The following is a 15,206-nucleotide window of genomic DNA, read 5'->3' as shown; positions in this document are numbered from 1 at the left end:
AATAAAAATCTGGAAATTACGGTCCTCTGGTATAGAAAGAACTACATTTTCAGATGAACCAATAAAACGGTGTTGCAATACTCTTAATGTGTAAATAAACCATAAAAAAAGCGACCAAACTAGGCTATGTGAGACAGCCTTTCAGTGAAAAAGCCTTGGGTTTAGCCATACCAAATTAAGTTTAGCCAAGGGGCTAAAGTGACTTTTAGAGCGAAGGACACAAACTATTATGTTAGAAGAGCTGAACAAGAAGGAAGTACCGAGTGCGGTGAATATACAATATACTTATAAGCCCCGGTTATGAATACAGAAGATGGGACGGCCAAAGGAACCGTCTTGGGTCGTGATGACACAGGAAAGCAGCCAATCAAATGTCATTATAATTTCCAATAGGAGGAAAAAATAGCAATACCTACTTCCAAGAAGTTACTCAATTAAATCAAAGGCTTCGAAATGTCTTGTGACTTCAATGGAAAAAAATAGCTGATAAAAGATTACTAGTGTTAAAAGATTATTAAAGTAAGACTCTTCAGTCTTCTAATTAATGTTTCCATGTCAACCAACAGGAATCAATACCTTGGGGTTCCTTGGACATCAATAAACTGGCAACCTCCCAATCAACACGTTTCACGCCACTTCAAAATCTTCAAGTCTCAAAGCGAAAGAAACCAAGCTGAGGAGGAGGGTGGGGGTGGGGGTGGGAGAGGACTTTGAAAATAGTGGCAGAGTAGTCACACTTGGACCTTACGCCCTTGAAAATCTGTAGCTCACCCTCTATGATACTTAATGGCAACCAGGTGAACAGACCCACCGAGGCCTAAGACGTGAGGTCAACTTTAATCAACATTCCATCAATGTTCGTGTTACCATGAGTGCTATTGTGTGTTAGTCTTAAAGATTCGAATCATACCGATTCCACGGATTAAGGGTTAATTAGGAAGTTTGTTAGATCCTCCTCTTACTCGTAAATCGCCATAGAAATACTGAAATGTGTTGCACGAAAACAAAGAGCCTTAAATAGCTGTTCACTTATTTCTAATATGACCCAGTGTCGTCTGAAAGTCAGCTTAGGCTCATGATACAGAAAGTGAGAACGTTGATCGAACAGCTGAGAGACCAAGGGAAAAACGACTCATTCGTTTAGGCTATGACTTCTGGAGCTCGACATAAAACCTACTGACATACTAAGGAAAACTCACCTGATTTTTATCATCAAGGGAGTCACGAATAATGACAATATGGAAGATATCAAATATCCCGTCAGAGTAACAGATTTCAACCTGAATCTTGCTTTGAGTTACTGACCAGCTTTGTTGATCCTTATTAGTACTAATAATAACAATGATTATAAAAATGTGCTAATCCAAGAGTACAACGGCCTTGCCCAGCCTGCTTCCGCATTAGTCGCTTGGCCTCAATAGAGCTTCACAAAACATGAAAACACATCTGTCATAATTACAACCAATTCATATCAGGTCAGCCAGGTGTGTATATTTTAGTATCAGGTCAGACAGGTGTACATATTTTACTATAACTATAATTCTGATGTTTTTGTGCAATATGTATTGGTGTCATTAAACGATTACCCATTAGCCTAAGCATTTTCTGCACAAACACTAACATGTCAACATAATACTGAACAACAAAGACATTTAACAAAGAAAAAGCCTTTCACTATTTTATGATATTCAGTAAACTACCAATGGTAGTTATATATATATATATATATATATATATATATATATATATATATATATATATATATATATATATATATATTATATATAAAATCTACCTAACCAGGAGTGTCCTTTCCTAAGACATCTAACTCTTCCTTAACAAAAGAAAATATCAAAGCCAAAAGGTTTCTCTTTCATTCCAGATCACTGCTATTTCAATCTTTACCAGAGAAAAGGCAGTGTTTAATAATAACAACATACAATCCAATATATCAAATGACATTCCCTACCTCTCCTCAAGGAGAGATCACTACAACACTATCAATATGAAAGCTTCAGATTTTCCTACTTGGTAATTCGAGCACTTCAGCCCAGTTAACTTAAATGTAATCACATATACACAAATACATTTATACATACAATTATACGAATTAAAATATGTGCAAACTCATCACGACTAGTCGATATATGTAAGGCATACTTGTACATGTGGGTATACAGTATAGGCTATACATATTTAAAACAGCATGCATGCATGACTACGAAGCCTTGAGCCTTCTCTGTCACTTTAAAGCGTAAAACTTATAAAAGGAGAGTTTTGAGTTGCTTTTGTGTATGTGTGTTTGTGCGTGTGGTAGACATCTGTGATGACATTTGAAAGGTACATGGTTCAATCCTGACCTACCACCCCTTCAATTGACCTACCTATGAATGAGTACCGGGGCTGAGGTGATCTCCTTGTAGTCTTTGTGACCTTTCTGAATATAATATGACTTCACGAAACTGATTGCTCTCTTCTCTTGTCCTTTGTAATCTCAAGTGTAATCTGTAGTGCTTAATTATATATAAAACTTACTAATAATAATTTAAAATCGAATTCACTTTCAATTGGGAAAACATTACACCCAAAGTTGATTTGTGATAAGCACCCCTACCCATGTTGGATTGGAACTAGGATGACACTGACTTAATGTTGTGAGCCTTTGTTTATTCTCAGCCAAAAACCTCTCTCTCTCTCTCTCTCTCTCTCTCTCTCTCTCTCTCTCTCTCTCTCTATATATATATATATATATATATATATATATATATATATATATATATATATATATATATATATATATATATATATATATATATATAGCCTAAGTGGGTGTGTCTTTGTTTCGCTACAACTTGAAAGCTACTTGGGTAAAGCGGCCAGAGATAAACATATGCAGGATAAGGAACTGAACAATAGACATGTTGGGACTTTGTACATACATAAGATCGTGGTACGCTTTCACTCCCTACTACACTTGGTAGTTCATGCTTGTTTTTTGTCTCCCTTGCAAACTTATGTTCACACACTATATCTATCTATCTATCTATATATATATTTTATACACATATATATATATATATATATATATATATATATATATATATATATATATATATATATAATCACTACAGACGTCTTCGTCACCTTGGACAGCCTCATAGGCCAATGCGAGTCTGAAGGGGGAAGGAGCTGATCAAGTTGTTCCAAATCCCTACTTTCACTAAGCTAGCTTAGTAATAGGCGAGCCAAAGTTGCCAAGTTTCTAAAAGTAATAGCACATTCAATGATATCCTACCCGTAAAAGGTGGCAAAGTCAAAGCTGACATTTTCCACACTCAATTTGTTCTATTTTCATTCATTAAATTCAATACTTTGAACAAAGGGCACCCAAGAAGATCGCATCCATGATGGCAAAAAACTATGCTTGGTTCGGGCCAAAATAAGTATGACAAAGTTTAGTATTACTTTATCATACTATTTACTAATATTTCGCGTGTTAAACAAATAGACTGAAAGCTAGTAAGGAGAGAAAAGTTCCTACTTTCTGACGACTTGTCTTTATTGTAGGTACAGGAAATTACACTTATCATTTTTCACTCGAGTAAATCCAAGATAAAACCAATCCATCTTCATCAAACCAAGCTTACTGAGCTTGTCCCCGCTGTAGGGTATCCGAGATTCTTCCTTAACCAAATCATTCCTCAAAGAAGGAAACTTATTTACTCTAAGGTGACACGCCTTTACTTAAACCCCGCCTGACAGGCTAATCATTTCCTACTGTTATATATGCGCTGGCTAGAAGACAATGCTGAGTCCAATTTCCTGGAAACGAATGCAAGATTCACAACAGGGCGTAACTGCAGGGATCTCAAAATTATATGACAATATTCTAATTGTAACTGTAATGAATTTAGGTTAGCTCTAAAAGTAAACATACATCTATATCAATCGAGTTCAGTTACATAACGTTACTTAATGCAAATGTATACAAAACATCCTACGGCTGGCAGTGATGGATCAACACGCCAGAGCTCAGAGTTCGACCGCAATGTAACACACCAATACTGCGCCATCTCACCTTTTAATATTTTGAAGATTTATCGTTTAATTCCAAGCACTTTATGGTAAATAATCACTCGCAAGTGCCTTGATATCAACTCACAAAAGATACAATGCTAATGACACTGATTCACTTGCCACAGACAGGCACTAATCAGAACATGAGCACACTACCACCTCGCTCTAAGATTTCTCTTTCACTACTAAACTCTTTAACTCTTGTTTTGATCATGTGACAAGGGAGAAGTGACGTCAACGCAACATGGAGCTATGATTGGTCAGCTCTGCAGCTACATATCAGGAGCCAATCACAAGCCAGTTATAAGGGGGTGTGCTGTGTTTACGTCAGTGCTGCCGAATCTTTCTTCACTTATTATATTATTTTTTACGATTTCACATAAGATAGGAAAATTCCCAGAGAACATTTGTCGAATAAAAAATAATAAATATAAGAAACCAATGTTATACGCTATTTCAAGACGATGAAATAACTACAACAAAATTTCGCCATTTAACATCTTACCTCGAATGCCATCGAACGAACGAATAAATGCAGCTCGCAGGCTGTTATGCCAAACTTCCAAAACAAACACTGTCATGACAAGAAACAAGGCTTAGAATCGAATGAACTCCCACGGAAAAGTAGAAATAAACCTCTCCCATTTATCGGCATGAAAGACTGCAGCATCAGAGAGGCCTCTGTTACACGCCACAAGTTAGACATTTGGCAATGTTTTTGGATTGCGTCAGCCGCGGTGCTAGAATGGTCCGAGCAAGTGGCAGAGGCAGCATGTGAAAACACATTTTGCAACAACTGGTACCCAGTATCCAGCAAAACCACGATTTCTCAGAAAAGGTCCGCTTCTGGTAAACAGCTGCGGGAGGAGTTGTTGGATCAGGACGTTGTCAACAAAATCAAATACGTGGGTTTTCAGGCGCTGTGCGGCGCATGTCGTCAACAAGAGATTATCAAAGCGAAATTTTATTTATGAAGCAGAAACAATGAAGTAAAATGGAAATTGTTAGTGATCAATCTAAAAGAATAATTAACAAAGACGGATACATATTATTTAATAAATGCACACTGAAAGAAAGGAAGGCTTAGATCCGTTAGCTGCAGATGTTTTTATAAGAAAAAAAATTGTTTTACAAATCTTTTGGAAATTTCGAAACAGACGGAAAAAGACAGATAAATCCAAGTAGTGTATGTTGTGCTCGACTCATCAAGATTATCTCTATTTATCTTTGAATATCGCTGTAGAAAAATGACTGATAGTTACGTATACTATATGAGGAGAAACCCCTGAAGCTTGTAATCTTGAATGAGACATATGATATTAAAGAAAAAAAAACTTAGAAGTCTGACGACAAAATCTCTTAAGCAGCAGTCAAGTATGACTCTCTGTAATATGATACATAACCAGTCTATGTAGTGGCAGCTCATTCATACTGATACATAGATAGTGTTCGTGTATGTGTGTGTGTATAGATAAATATACATACATACATGTATAATTATATATATATATATATATATATATATATATATATATATATATATATATATATATATATATATATATATATATATATATATATATATACAGGTGACGTAACTTAGTATGTAAGGCTACTGAAGGTTGTGTTCAAGACGGTATGGGAGTGCCAAACCCCAGTATAATGCAATGATGATAGAGAGAAGCCTTAAAGCACGGTCCAAATTTAAGATGTGCCAAGAACTACAACCCCCCCACCCCCCTTTAATTTATAATGATGTGGTGCAATTATTGTTTTAAATTGAAAGCTTTTTTTAGTTGAAACTTTGAGTAATGCTTAGCCTGCTTTATAGCTGCAGAGGAATCCACAGTAACCCAAGGAGATAAGCTCACTACTTTAGCCAAAAGATATATATATTTTCCAGAATAATTAACCTTTTAACTGCAATCATTAGTCAGGTCAGGATAACGTCTTTCTGTTGCTCACTCAGTATGGTGAAAGGATTAGCCAGTCTGTTTACCGTACAAATCCTTACTTGCAGATTATGGCTTCTTTTTCCGGAGAGCAGCAACTCGCCTCAGGATCATAATCATTCTCAACATTTTTTTTTATCTTAGTAACCTTGGAAGTCATAACTGCTACGCTTATTATTTAGTCACAATGCAGAGGATCTTGTAATTTCCAAATTTTAAATTTTAATCATTTAGTATGCTAATTCTTTTAGACTGACACTTTTACTTCTTATTCTCTCTCTCTCTCTCTCTCTCTCTCTCTCTCTCTCTCTCTCTTTCTCTCCTTCCTTTCTTCAAGATTAATGTAGTTTCTAAATTATTCAATATCTTTTTCTAAGAATGAACATACTATTAGCATTCTTAGTATGAATGAATTCAAGGCACATCCGTAAGCTGACGCCATAAAAGATCTTACACTCTTGTTACCCCCAAAGTAGCATGACAAAATTTCATACGTCTGTCACGGGCCGTCGTGCTTGTAATAATGCATACCACGTCTAACACATTTCATGCAATAATTACTGCAAGGACAGGGCCCACAAGCCAACTACAGCCTCCCTTGCTGTGTGTGGAAAGCACCACATGCCACAAAAACAGCATTACGCAAGTTGCCGAGCAAGATGATCTGCAAGATAGGGAATCAGAGCCGTTAGATTCTTTGTAAACATTATGCATGTTCTGCAAGTTACAGCATTGACAGCTGTCAGAATGAAGGAAAATGACCGGTACTCGGTGAAACAAATCACGTGAGCTCGGAAATTGCCTGGAAATGAACCTGGCAGCGTGTCAAGAGATTAAACAAGAAGGAATCGACAAATGGCTGTCGAAAAGGTTAGTAACAAAACTGAGACAAGTACAAAACGAGGAAACGTGAGGGCAGAAAATATTCGGTCGCAAACAGCATGTTTCAAAATTACCTTTTCACGAGATCTCATAAAAGGAAGATTAGTTTGCAAGATTAATATGCAAAAATATGCGATTGGAAAAAAAGGGGAAAATACACAGCATTCGCGAGGGCTAAGCTTCTTGAGCCAAATCAATTTGCACAAAAAGAAGAAAATGGGAAAATGCCAGATTTTTTGAACAACACAAAAGTCACGAAGCGGACACAAAAAAAAAAAATCCCAAAATCCCAACAGAACTGACACAGATCAAAGGAGAAATCAGTACAATATTGTTAGAAAAAGAAAATAGTGCATAACTAAACCCGATTAAATTCAAGAAAAAGCACAGTACAGGTGGAAATTCAAAATGTGGCAAAACAATATGGATTAAGAGGCGACCTAGAAATTCCCCAGACAAGATCCTCAAGTAAGCAGTTCATAATTCTAAACGATTTTTTACCAAATGTAACTGCCGTAAGACAATTATTTGGAAGACGGATTGCGAATCATCCTGAGAGAGAGAGAGAGAGAGAGAGAGAGAGAGAGAGAGAGAGAGAGAGAGAGAGAGAGAGAGAGAGAGAGAGAGAAGATTTTTGATACATTTGATTCCGGAATGTATCAAGGGAAGATCCCTTGATACATTCTGGCATCGAGTAACTATATTTTTATTTATAAAATGTTTTTGCTAAAACAAACTACAAAGAGCAAACCGAAATGATTAAAATTAGAGGGGTCCTTCTCATGCGCTTGCCGTTGTCAAGCCTCATCCCTGGGACCCTACTATTAATTGCAAGCATGAAGTGGTCCCCGAGAGACAGTCTGCATTGCTTACTTCATGTGTCCTCTTCTTCTTCTGCCTTTTTTTTTTTTTGTTGTTTACCTCGGAAACGTCATCGATTCACATCCACGAGCCTATGGAGTTCTCGAGCCCCTGCCGTCTGTCTGGAGCTCATTACATTAATGGAAGACTGGATAAAATTTTGTATTTTATGAGGAAGTTGAAGCTAATACGACAGATGAAATACAGAACTGATTCTTATTACTGCCGAGTCCACGGATGTGTGGTACAGTTTTTAGATCCGCACTTTGAAAGGAATTCTTCACTTTATTTCCACTCTTTCGAGTACACTCATAATCTTGTCTCACATGGAAAAATATCTACTCTGAATATTTCATAACAGAGGGCACTATGATCAGTTGCCCTAAGAAAGCCTGGGTGTCCTGGTAGAGTTGACATCTTTAAAAGTTGAATACAAATGTTCATGCATAACATATGAAGTCAGAAAGTTCCGTCAGATGTCATTAAAAAGAGAATAGAAAAACAGAAAAGATTACAGAGTTGAAAAATACAAAAACTCGGCTGATATTTCATCATTACCTCATTATATATTATATTTATATTTCTCTCTGACTTTCAAGATTTTAATGCCAATCATTTATATGATAAAATGTATTACAGATTGCTTGATAGCCAGACATAAACAAGACTTTAAAGATTATAAACAGCCATGTCGAAATACTACACTAGCTTCCTACCCACTTTTGCACCAGACCAGTAACTCTCCCATTTAGAAATACCAACACATGCATCATTTCCATCACAGAACTCTGTTCCATCACCGTAAAAATGACCTTCTACATCACACACCTAACCTCTGTCCATGATGCATTTAAATCAATCCTAACATCTGTCGTCTCTGTATCTTATACGATACGTACAGCTGTTTCACTTGCTCTCAAACTTCTCCCTCACCTGTTTCGTAACAAACGCTTCAACCCTAATCCTTCTCCTTTGTCTCAAGCAACACTGCTCTTTCCTATCAGTCCTTCAATTACCTGTTTGGCTCTCTCAGTCAGTGCCAAAGTATATGCCTTATCGGGTATACGAAGTAATGTTCTGGCATACAAATGTTGAAAAAGCCTCCATTAACCTTTCCTTTTACGTCGCCGACACAGGGCAGTAATCTCTTGAGGCAAAATCTTTTCATTCCCATCATTAATTCTAGAATCCATTTGCTTACTAACATTCTCTCTGCATTTGCCTCCCGAATGTATATCGTTTTTTCCACTTCACAAATTACTTACATATCATCACCCTTAGGCTTCTCTGTCTTGATTCTTCTTATTCCTGATTACCTAAGTCGTCCGCTCGTATAACCTTCAAATTCCTTCCACTTCGCATCTTTAACCCAAACCCGACTTCACCTCTTTCATCCACCTAAGCTGTTGTTGCCTCTTCATTACCAAAGCCTCTTGCCTCACTTGCTTTCTTATAAGAAGCCTGGTGTCTATCCCTTCCTCTTCAACAAACAATAAAGACGATGATGTATGCTGATTCTGGAGTTAAAGTATGGGTGGGGCATTCTCCAATGTTGCGATTTTTAAGAGTCACTTCCTGTTATGGGAAACAACTTTGTTATTTACACACACACACACACACACACACACACACACACACACACACACACACACACATATATATATATATATATATATATATATATATATATATATATATATATATATAATATATATATAGTTACATATAGTCTCGAAACGCTGGGTAACAAAGACGATGAAATATGTTGTCCCCACAATTCCTAACCCCTGCGATTTATCCACAATGAAAGAATTAAAGTATGGGTGTGATTACCGTATATGTGTATATATATGTATATATAAAATATATATATATTTTATATAATATATACATATATATATATATATATATATATATATATATATATATTTATACATATAAATAAATATATATAAGTATATGTATATATATATACATACAGTATATATGTAAATAACAAAGTTGTTTCTCATAACCAGAAGTGACTCGCAAGGGATTAGGTATTTTGGGGACAACATATCTCATTGTCTTTATTGCCCAACGTTGCGAGACTCATCCCATGTTCAAGGCTAAATGGACTTTGAAAATAACATGAGAAATAAATTCATTTGGTATAAAAAGCAAAATTTAAACTTCCAGGACAAACTTTAGAAAATCAGAAAAAACTTATAAGCCGGAAAAGTTCCAGAAACATAAAATATGCAATGATGAAGAGTTCTTGACAGGAAACTTTAGAAATGGTCTTGAATTGTTATATACAAATGAGATTTAGCAACCAAAGGAGGCCAGTCTGTCATAAAGGATAAGAACACCGAGTGAGTTTGAAGAGGAAAAACAGCTGAAATGAAGACCTAAAGATAACCGGGTTATACCTTCTGCAGAATCCTGAGTCCTGGTAATCTTCGCTGGAATCAGAGGCACTCGAAAAACAGTAGAGGAACAGTTCCGGAATTGTATATTCATTTTGAAATTCTAACTCTTTGATGTATGCTCTATGACGATTAGGAAGTCGTTTTACTTCTTCTTTTTCCGCGGACTTCAAATTTCGTATCTAAATCCCAACTGAATATCTAGGAGAACTTTCGGCCAATTTTTAGTGGAACCCGAGTAATCTCCCAGATTACGTTTGTGTAACTCCCAACTTTACCGTTTCTCTGTTTCTAGTTGATTTGAATTTTCTGATTTCAGTGTGAGACTTCTGAGAATTTTATAAATCTTGTGCACGAGTTTTTCCCCAAATTATCGTGGTGCCCTTCTAGCCTTGAAAACGGCATGAGTCGAGGCATTGTTTAATAAAGTTGTTTTATCAGTGATTTAGCAACTCGAGTGTAGGTGTGGCACTGATTAATGTTTTTCAATGGAACCTCCCTCGTTAGGGTAATTGGCTTAAAGATAGATGATATACATACTATATACACATACACATTAATATATATGTATGTGTGTGTGTGTATATATGTATGTGTATGTATGTATGTGTGTTGACCGTCAAATTCTCCCTACTACAGCTGCTGAGAAAGTGATTCAATTTAATTAACATATCATCTGCTGGTTAATTTTACACTTGTCAGGATTTATTCCAAGTTAAGGTGAAGCGGTAACGATGAAATAATCCTGTCAAATCGCTTAGTAGCCATATGGGGCTGAGCAATCCATAATTGCAGTGTCATTAAAACAAAGTAATAAAGGGAGTGATATCTGAACCAGCAATACACTTTCTGAGTCAGCGACTGCACACGTCTCCACTCGCTCTCGTCCGACAGAGCAGTTTGAAACGTAAGAAAGAAAACAAAAATACTAACGTGTCACGGAGCGGGGAGGCATCGCTCTGCAGGCATATCAAACTGGGATCGGACCGAGAGAGAGAGAGAGAGAGAGAGAGAGAGAGAGAGAGAGAGAGAGAGAGAGAGAGGATGAGGTGGTTGTTGTTATGGCAACGAATCCCCGACACGTCCATGTGTTTCCCACAGCACGTAAACAACGGGAAGAGTTGTGGCTGGGAGTTTCGTCTCGGCTGTTTACCTTTAGGCTGTTCGAAATAGCATCATTGATTATCCATGGATGTTGTGTTGTTGATGCTGCGTGTGTATAAATATGTTTATAAATTTAACTTTTTCGTATGATCGGGACTTTAAGCGAAAATACCGGGTTTTATATTTTTGCTTGTTTTACCTGTTTATGAGATGTCTTTGCTTGCTCACAAAAATAAGGTTCAAGATAGCAGATTGGCAGAGTACTCTTCAACTTGTTATCGCTTTCAATTGGTCTTCTAGTAAACAGAGAGAGAGAGAGAGAGAGAGAGAGAGAGAGAGAGCAGGTCTTTATGTACACGTAAGTTTGTGACACCCGCCGATCGCGACAAGTCAGCCACAGTGGAAATCCATCTTTGTTATTCACAGTCTTGTTTTACTTTAAAACTCTTTTATTATAAACGAAATCGCTTTTAACTTAATATGGAAACTATGGCTTATGGTCTCGTGGCACTGCGTCAAGCAAAAGGGGGGAACTATGGATCCCGTAAGAGAGGAAATGTTTTGGTGAGAGGAGTGCCTCTCACTCAGTTGAGGCTAGGAGCTACCACGTAAGTTAGGCCAGTCTCTTTAATAAGGAATGTTTCTGACGTGGTAGTAAATGGCTAAATCTACTAGACATTGATACCTGAGAAAGTTTCTGACGTGGTAGTAAATGGCTAAATCTACTAGACATTGATACCTGAGAAAGCTTCTGACGTGGTAGTAAATGGGTCAATCTACTAGACATTGATACCTGAGAAAGTACCAGTGGGTTTGGAATGAGGTCGTAATTTACCTTTATGAAAAGGAATTCCTAATAAAGGGTTGTGGAACTTTGATACACTCCTGCGGGATACTGAGAAAAGAGAATGACAGCAGCCTCGCCACTTTGCAAAGTACCTATGTTGCTGAGTGGCTGAGGGCATTGAATCTAAAAGCCATTAAACATGACTAATAATAGAACAAATCGGAGAAAAAATAAGATAATAAAACTGAAGGGTTTTAAATGGACGTGGGTTTGCTGTAGAGGAGATGAAATAAATGATAATTGATCTGCTCAAAGAGGAGGCTGGCCAATCTGGCTCTTAGTAAATACAAAGGTGAAAGGGAGTGTGTGTGTGTGCAAGTGCAAGGATATAATTTGTAGTATCAGGATGATTCTAGGGATGGGAGAAAGTACATAGCTGCCTGAGTTTTAGGATTGTATGAGTAACACTGAATGTGGAAGGAAGAAAAGTTGTATATGGTCCTTTACAAAATCTGAATCTGTGCGGTTGATTTTGGTAAATGTGAAAGATGGTTGTTCGAGGTGATTTAAAATGCAAAATTGGGTATTTGTGTATATGAACTTCCTGAAGGAAATGAGAATGGCGATGGTTTTGTGGAAATATTACTGGGAAAGAGAAAAAAGATAAGGAAAATAATTTATGATATTTTCTTTTAGTACAAAGTAAAGGAAAGGGTGAGCTGACGGATGTAGTGGTGATAACATGAGTGGCTGGACGCACATCTGATAGAGAAAGTCAGACGGATGACAGAATGATTGACAGACGAGGGGCAGTAGGTTTAGGCAAGGAAGCCATGTGTGGATCAAGAATTCATTATGAAACAATGACGTAAGAGAATCGAAGATAAAAGGGAAAACTGTGTGTGTTATACATGTGTTCCAAGAAAGGGTATGATGAAGTGGATAAGAAAGCATTGTGAGGGTGGGGGAGGTATTACGGTACAAAGCTTAAGTTAGTGAGAACAATGGATTTTTCTGTAATGGAAGTGAAAAAATAAGTATATCTTAGTTTAACCAGACCACTGAGCTGGTTAACAGCTCTCCTAGGGCTGGCCCGAAGGATTAGATTTATTTTACGTGGCTAAGAACCAACTGGTTACCTAGCAACGGGACCTACAGCTTATTGTGGAATCCGAACCACATTATGACGAGAAATGAATTTCTATCACCAGAAATAAATTCCTCTAATTCTTAATGGAAGTGAAGCATGCCTTCGATATATAGGCGGAGAAAGGTCCAGCCTCGGGTGGTGGTTGGGCTGAGACGAAGTTGTTTTGTATCTTGACAGATGAAGTGATTCGAGAAGCGAGATAAAATGAAGCACGACATATGTGCAAAACTGTGATGTTGGCGAAAGACAATGCAATATATTGTCATCCTTGATTTTCTGGCAGGGTTATCCGTGATTTAAGCAGGTAGAAAAAGGATGAAGATGGTTTCTTGAGACTGGCTAACTTTTTTCACTAGAGTGAGAGTTCAGTGCAGCTAGGAGGACTGCATTCCCATAATAATCATAATCTTGCAACAATGAATTTGAAACCTCGTAGAAGTGACAAAATGTACAGTTGAATCTTGTAACCCTTGCAGAGTCCAGTGACATAAACTCACGTTATGTAATTCTCGTCCAGTAAAATTTCAGTGACGTTAAAATGTCATCAATTAAATTTGAAAAAAAAAGATAAAGAATATTTGGGGAGTGTGACATCCTTTTTATGATGTATGCAACTTGTCTTCCTAAGGGTCAACAAAAAAAAAAGTCTTATTATATGAAGCAGGTATAATATATCGTCGAATACATGCACTGATAACGCAAACTACATCAGCGGTGCAAGCACCATATCAGGAATTAGTAAGTGCCTGAAATATGAAAGAATTAAGAATTAATATCTTCACCCCAAGGAAATGTTACCCGAGTGGCAGCTTCAGTTTTGTTCACCAACCTGAGAACATTATAGGAACCTTAATTCTTTTATGTAGACCTTAGCTCTTCCTTCTACCATTTCCTTTAAGGCGCTTCTTTTATTCGCAAAGTCAGCATGACCAAATAGACTTGGTCAGAATCAAGACTTTTTTACGTTTTATATCCACCTTTTACTTCATTAACATAACTGGTTTACTGTAAAAACTATAAGTGAAAACATCTTTATATACCTTTTTGGTCTCGCTCATCAAGTATACATCACTCGAGCTAAAGGATCATAGGAATAACCAGAGGGACAAATGATAAGCAAAATAATGGACAAAATACACAAATAGCAATATTGAATAAATGGGAATAGATAATGGGCCAGATAGAATGAAAACGTAATTGAAAAACCTTGATGAGACAAAGAAATATGAAATAAGATAAATTAAAATGAAATAAAACAATATTTGACGACGAAAACAGGGCGGACAACAAGAGAAGCGAAAGTAGAAAAAAAAAAAAATGGGTTTCAGTGACCCATCCCAAAAACTTAAACAAAATTGTAGCTAAACTAAATATCAAAAGCAGTAGTATAGAAAATAATAAAGCAAACTATCAACTAACGATTCCAAAGAAGATAATGACATAAAAAGGAATTCAGAGGAAATCTTAACTCAAATTATACACAGTCTTCAGTACTCTACAGCAACAGGTGTAAACCACCTGTGAAAAGATTGGAAAAAGGAACATGAAGGAAGGTGGTAATATGGCGTCTAGCAAAAGTTCGCTCATTGGTTTCTCACCCTCAAAAACCAGCAACCACAGCAAACATTAAGGTCATACTGACAATGCAGATATATCGGAAGGACCAAAAGTGTATAGAGAGAGAGAGAGAGAGAGAGAGAGAGAGAGAGAGAGAGTTATGATATGTTTAATCTTAGATTCAAGACTCAGGAAGAAGTTCTTTCAGCCTGGAAAATACCACAGAAGATTGAAAATGAAATAGACATGACAGAAGAAGTTCTAGATCAATCGCATGTGAGAATATGCTAATTCAGGGTCCTACATTTCAGCCGCATGGCTATTTGTAGTAAGTTTACAGCTACCCAAGCTTTAATAGCTTATTTGATTTACCAACTACATTTACTTTCATTATTTGGTGGCTTCAATACACACATCCACTTGCGCCT

The 15,206-nt window shown here is 36.9% G+C and overlaps 1 protein-coding gene across 7 annotated transcripts in view; it reads right to left on the bottom strand.

Annotated features, from left to right (window-relative positions):
• Positions 1-15,206, bottom strand: part of REPTOR (repressed by TOR) — a 152,709-nt gene that overhangs the window by 26,698 nt on the left and 110,805 nt on the right. For 2 of the 7 annotated variants that reach the window (XM_067116201.1, XM_067116205.1), the window contains exon 1: positions 4,079-4,279. The exons of 2 other annotated variants lie outside the window; for them this stretch is intronic. Coding sequence is in view for 1 of the 5 variants with exons in the window: in XM_067116200.1 (XP_066972301.1) it covers positions 4,583-4,658 (76 nt within the window). In the remaining 4 variants the exon portion in view is untranslated. Of the gene's footprint in view, positions 1-2,384; positions 2,514-4,078; positions 4,280-4,582; positions 4,674-15,206 lie in introns of those variants that run through there. 3 more of the 7 variants (XM_067116204.1, XM_067116202.1, XM_067116200.1) reach the window with 3 other exon arrangements.

The sequence above is a fragment of the Macrobrachium rosenbergii genome, chromosome 14 (assembly GCF_040412425.1).
Source record: "Macrobrachium rosenbergii isolate ZJJX-2024 chromosome 14, ASM4041242v1, whole genome shotgun sequence".
Classification (NCBI taxonomy): Eukaryota; Metazoa; Arthropoda; class Malacostraca; order Decapoda; family Palaemonidae; genus Macrobrachium; species Macrobrachium rosenbergii.
This window is presented reverse-complemented; position numbering and strand designations above follow the sequence as displayed.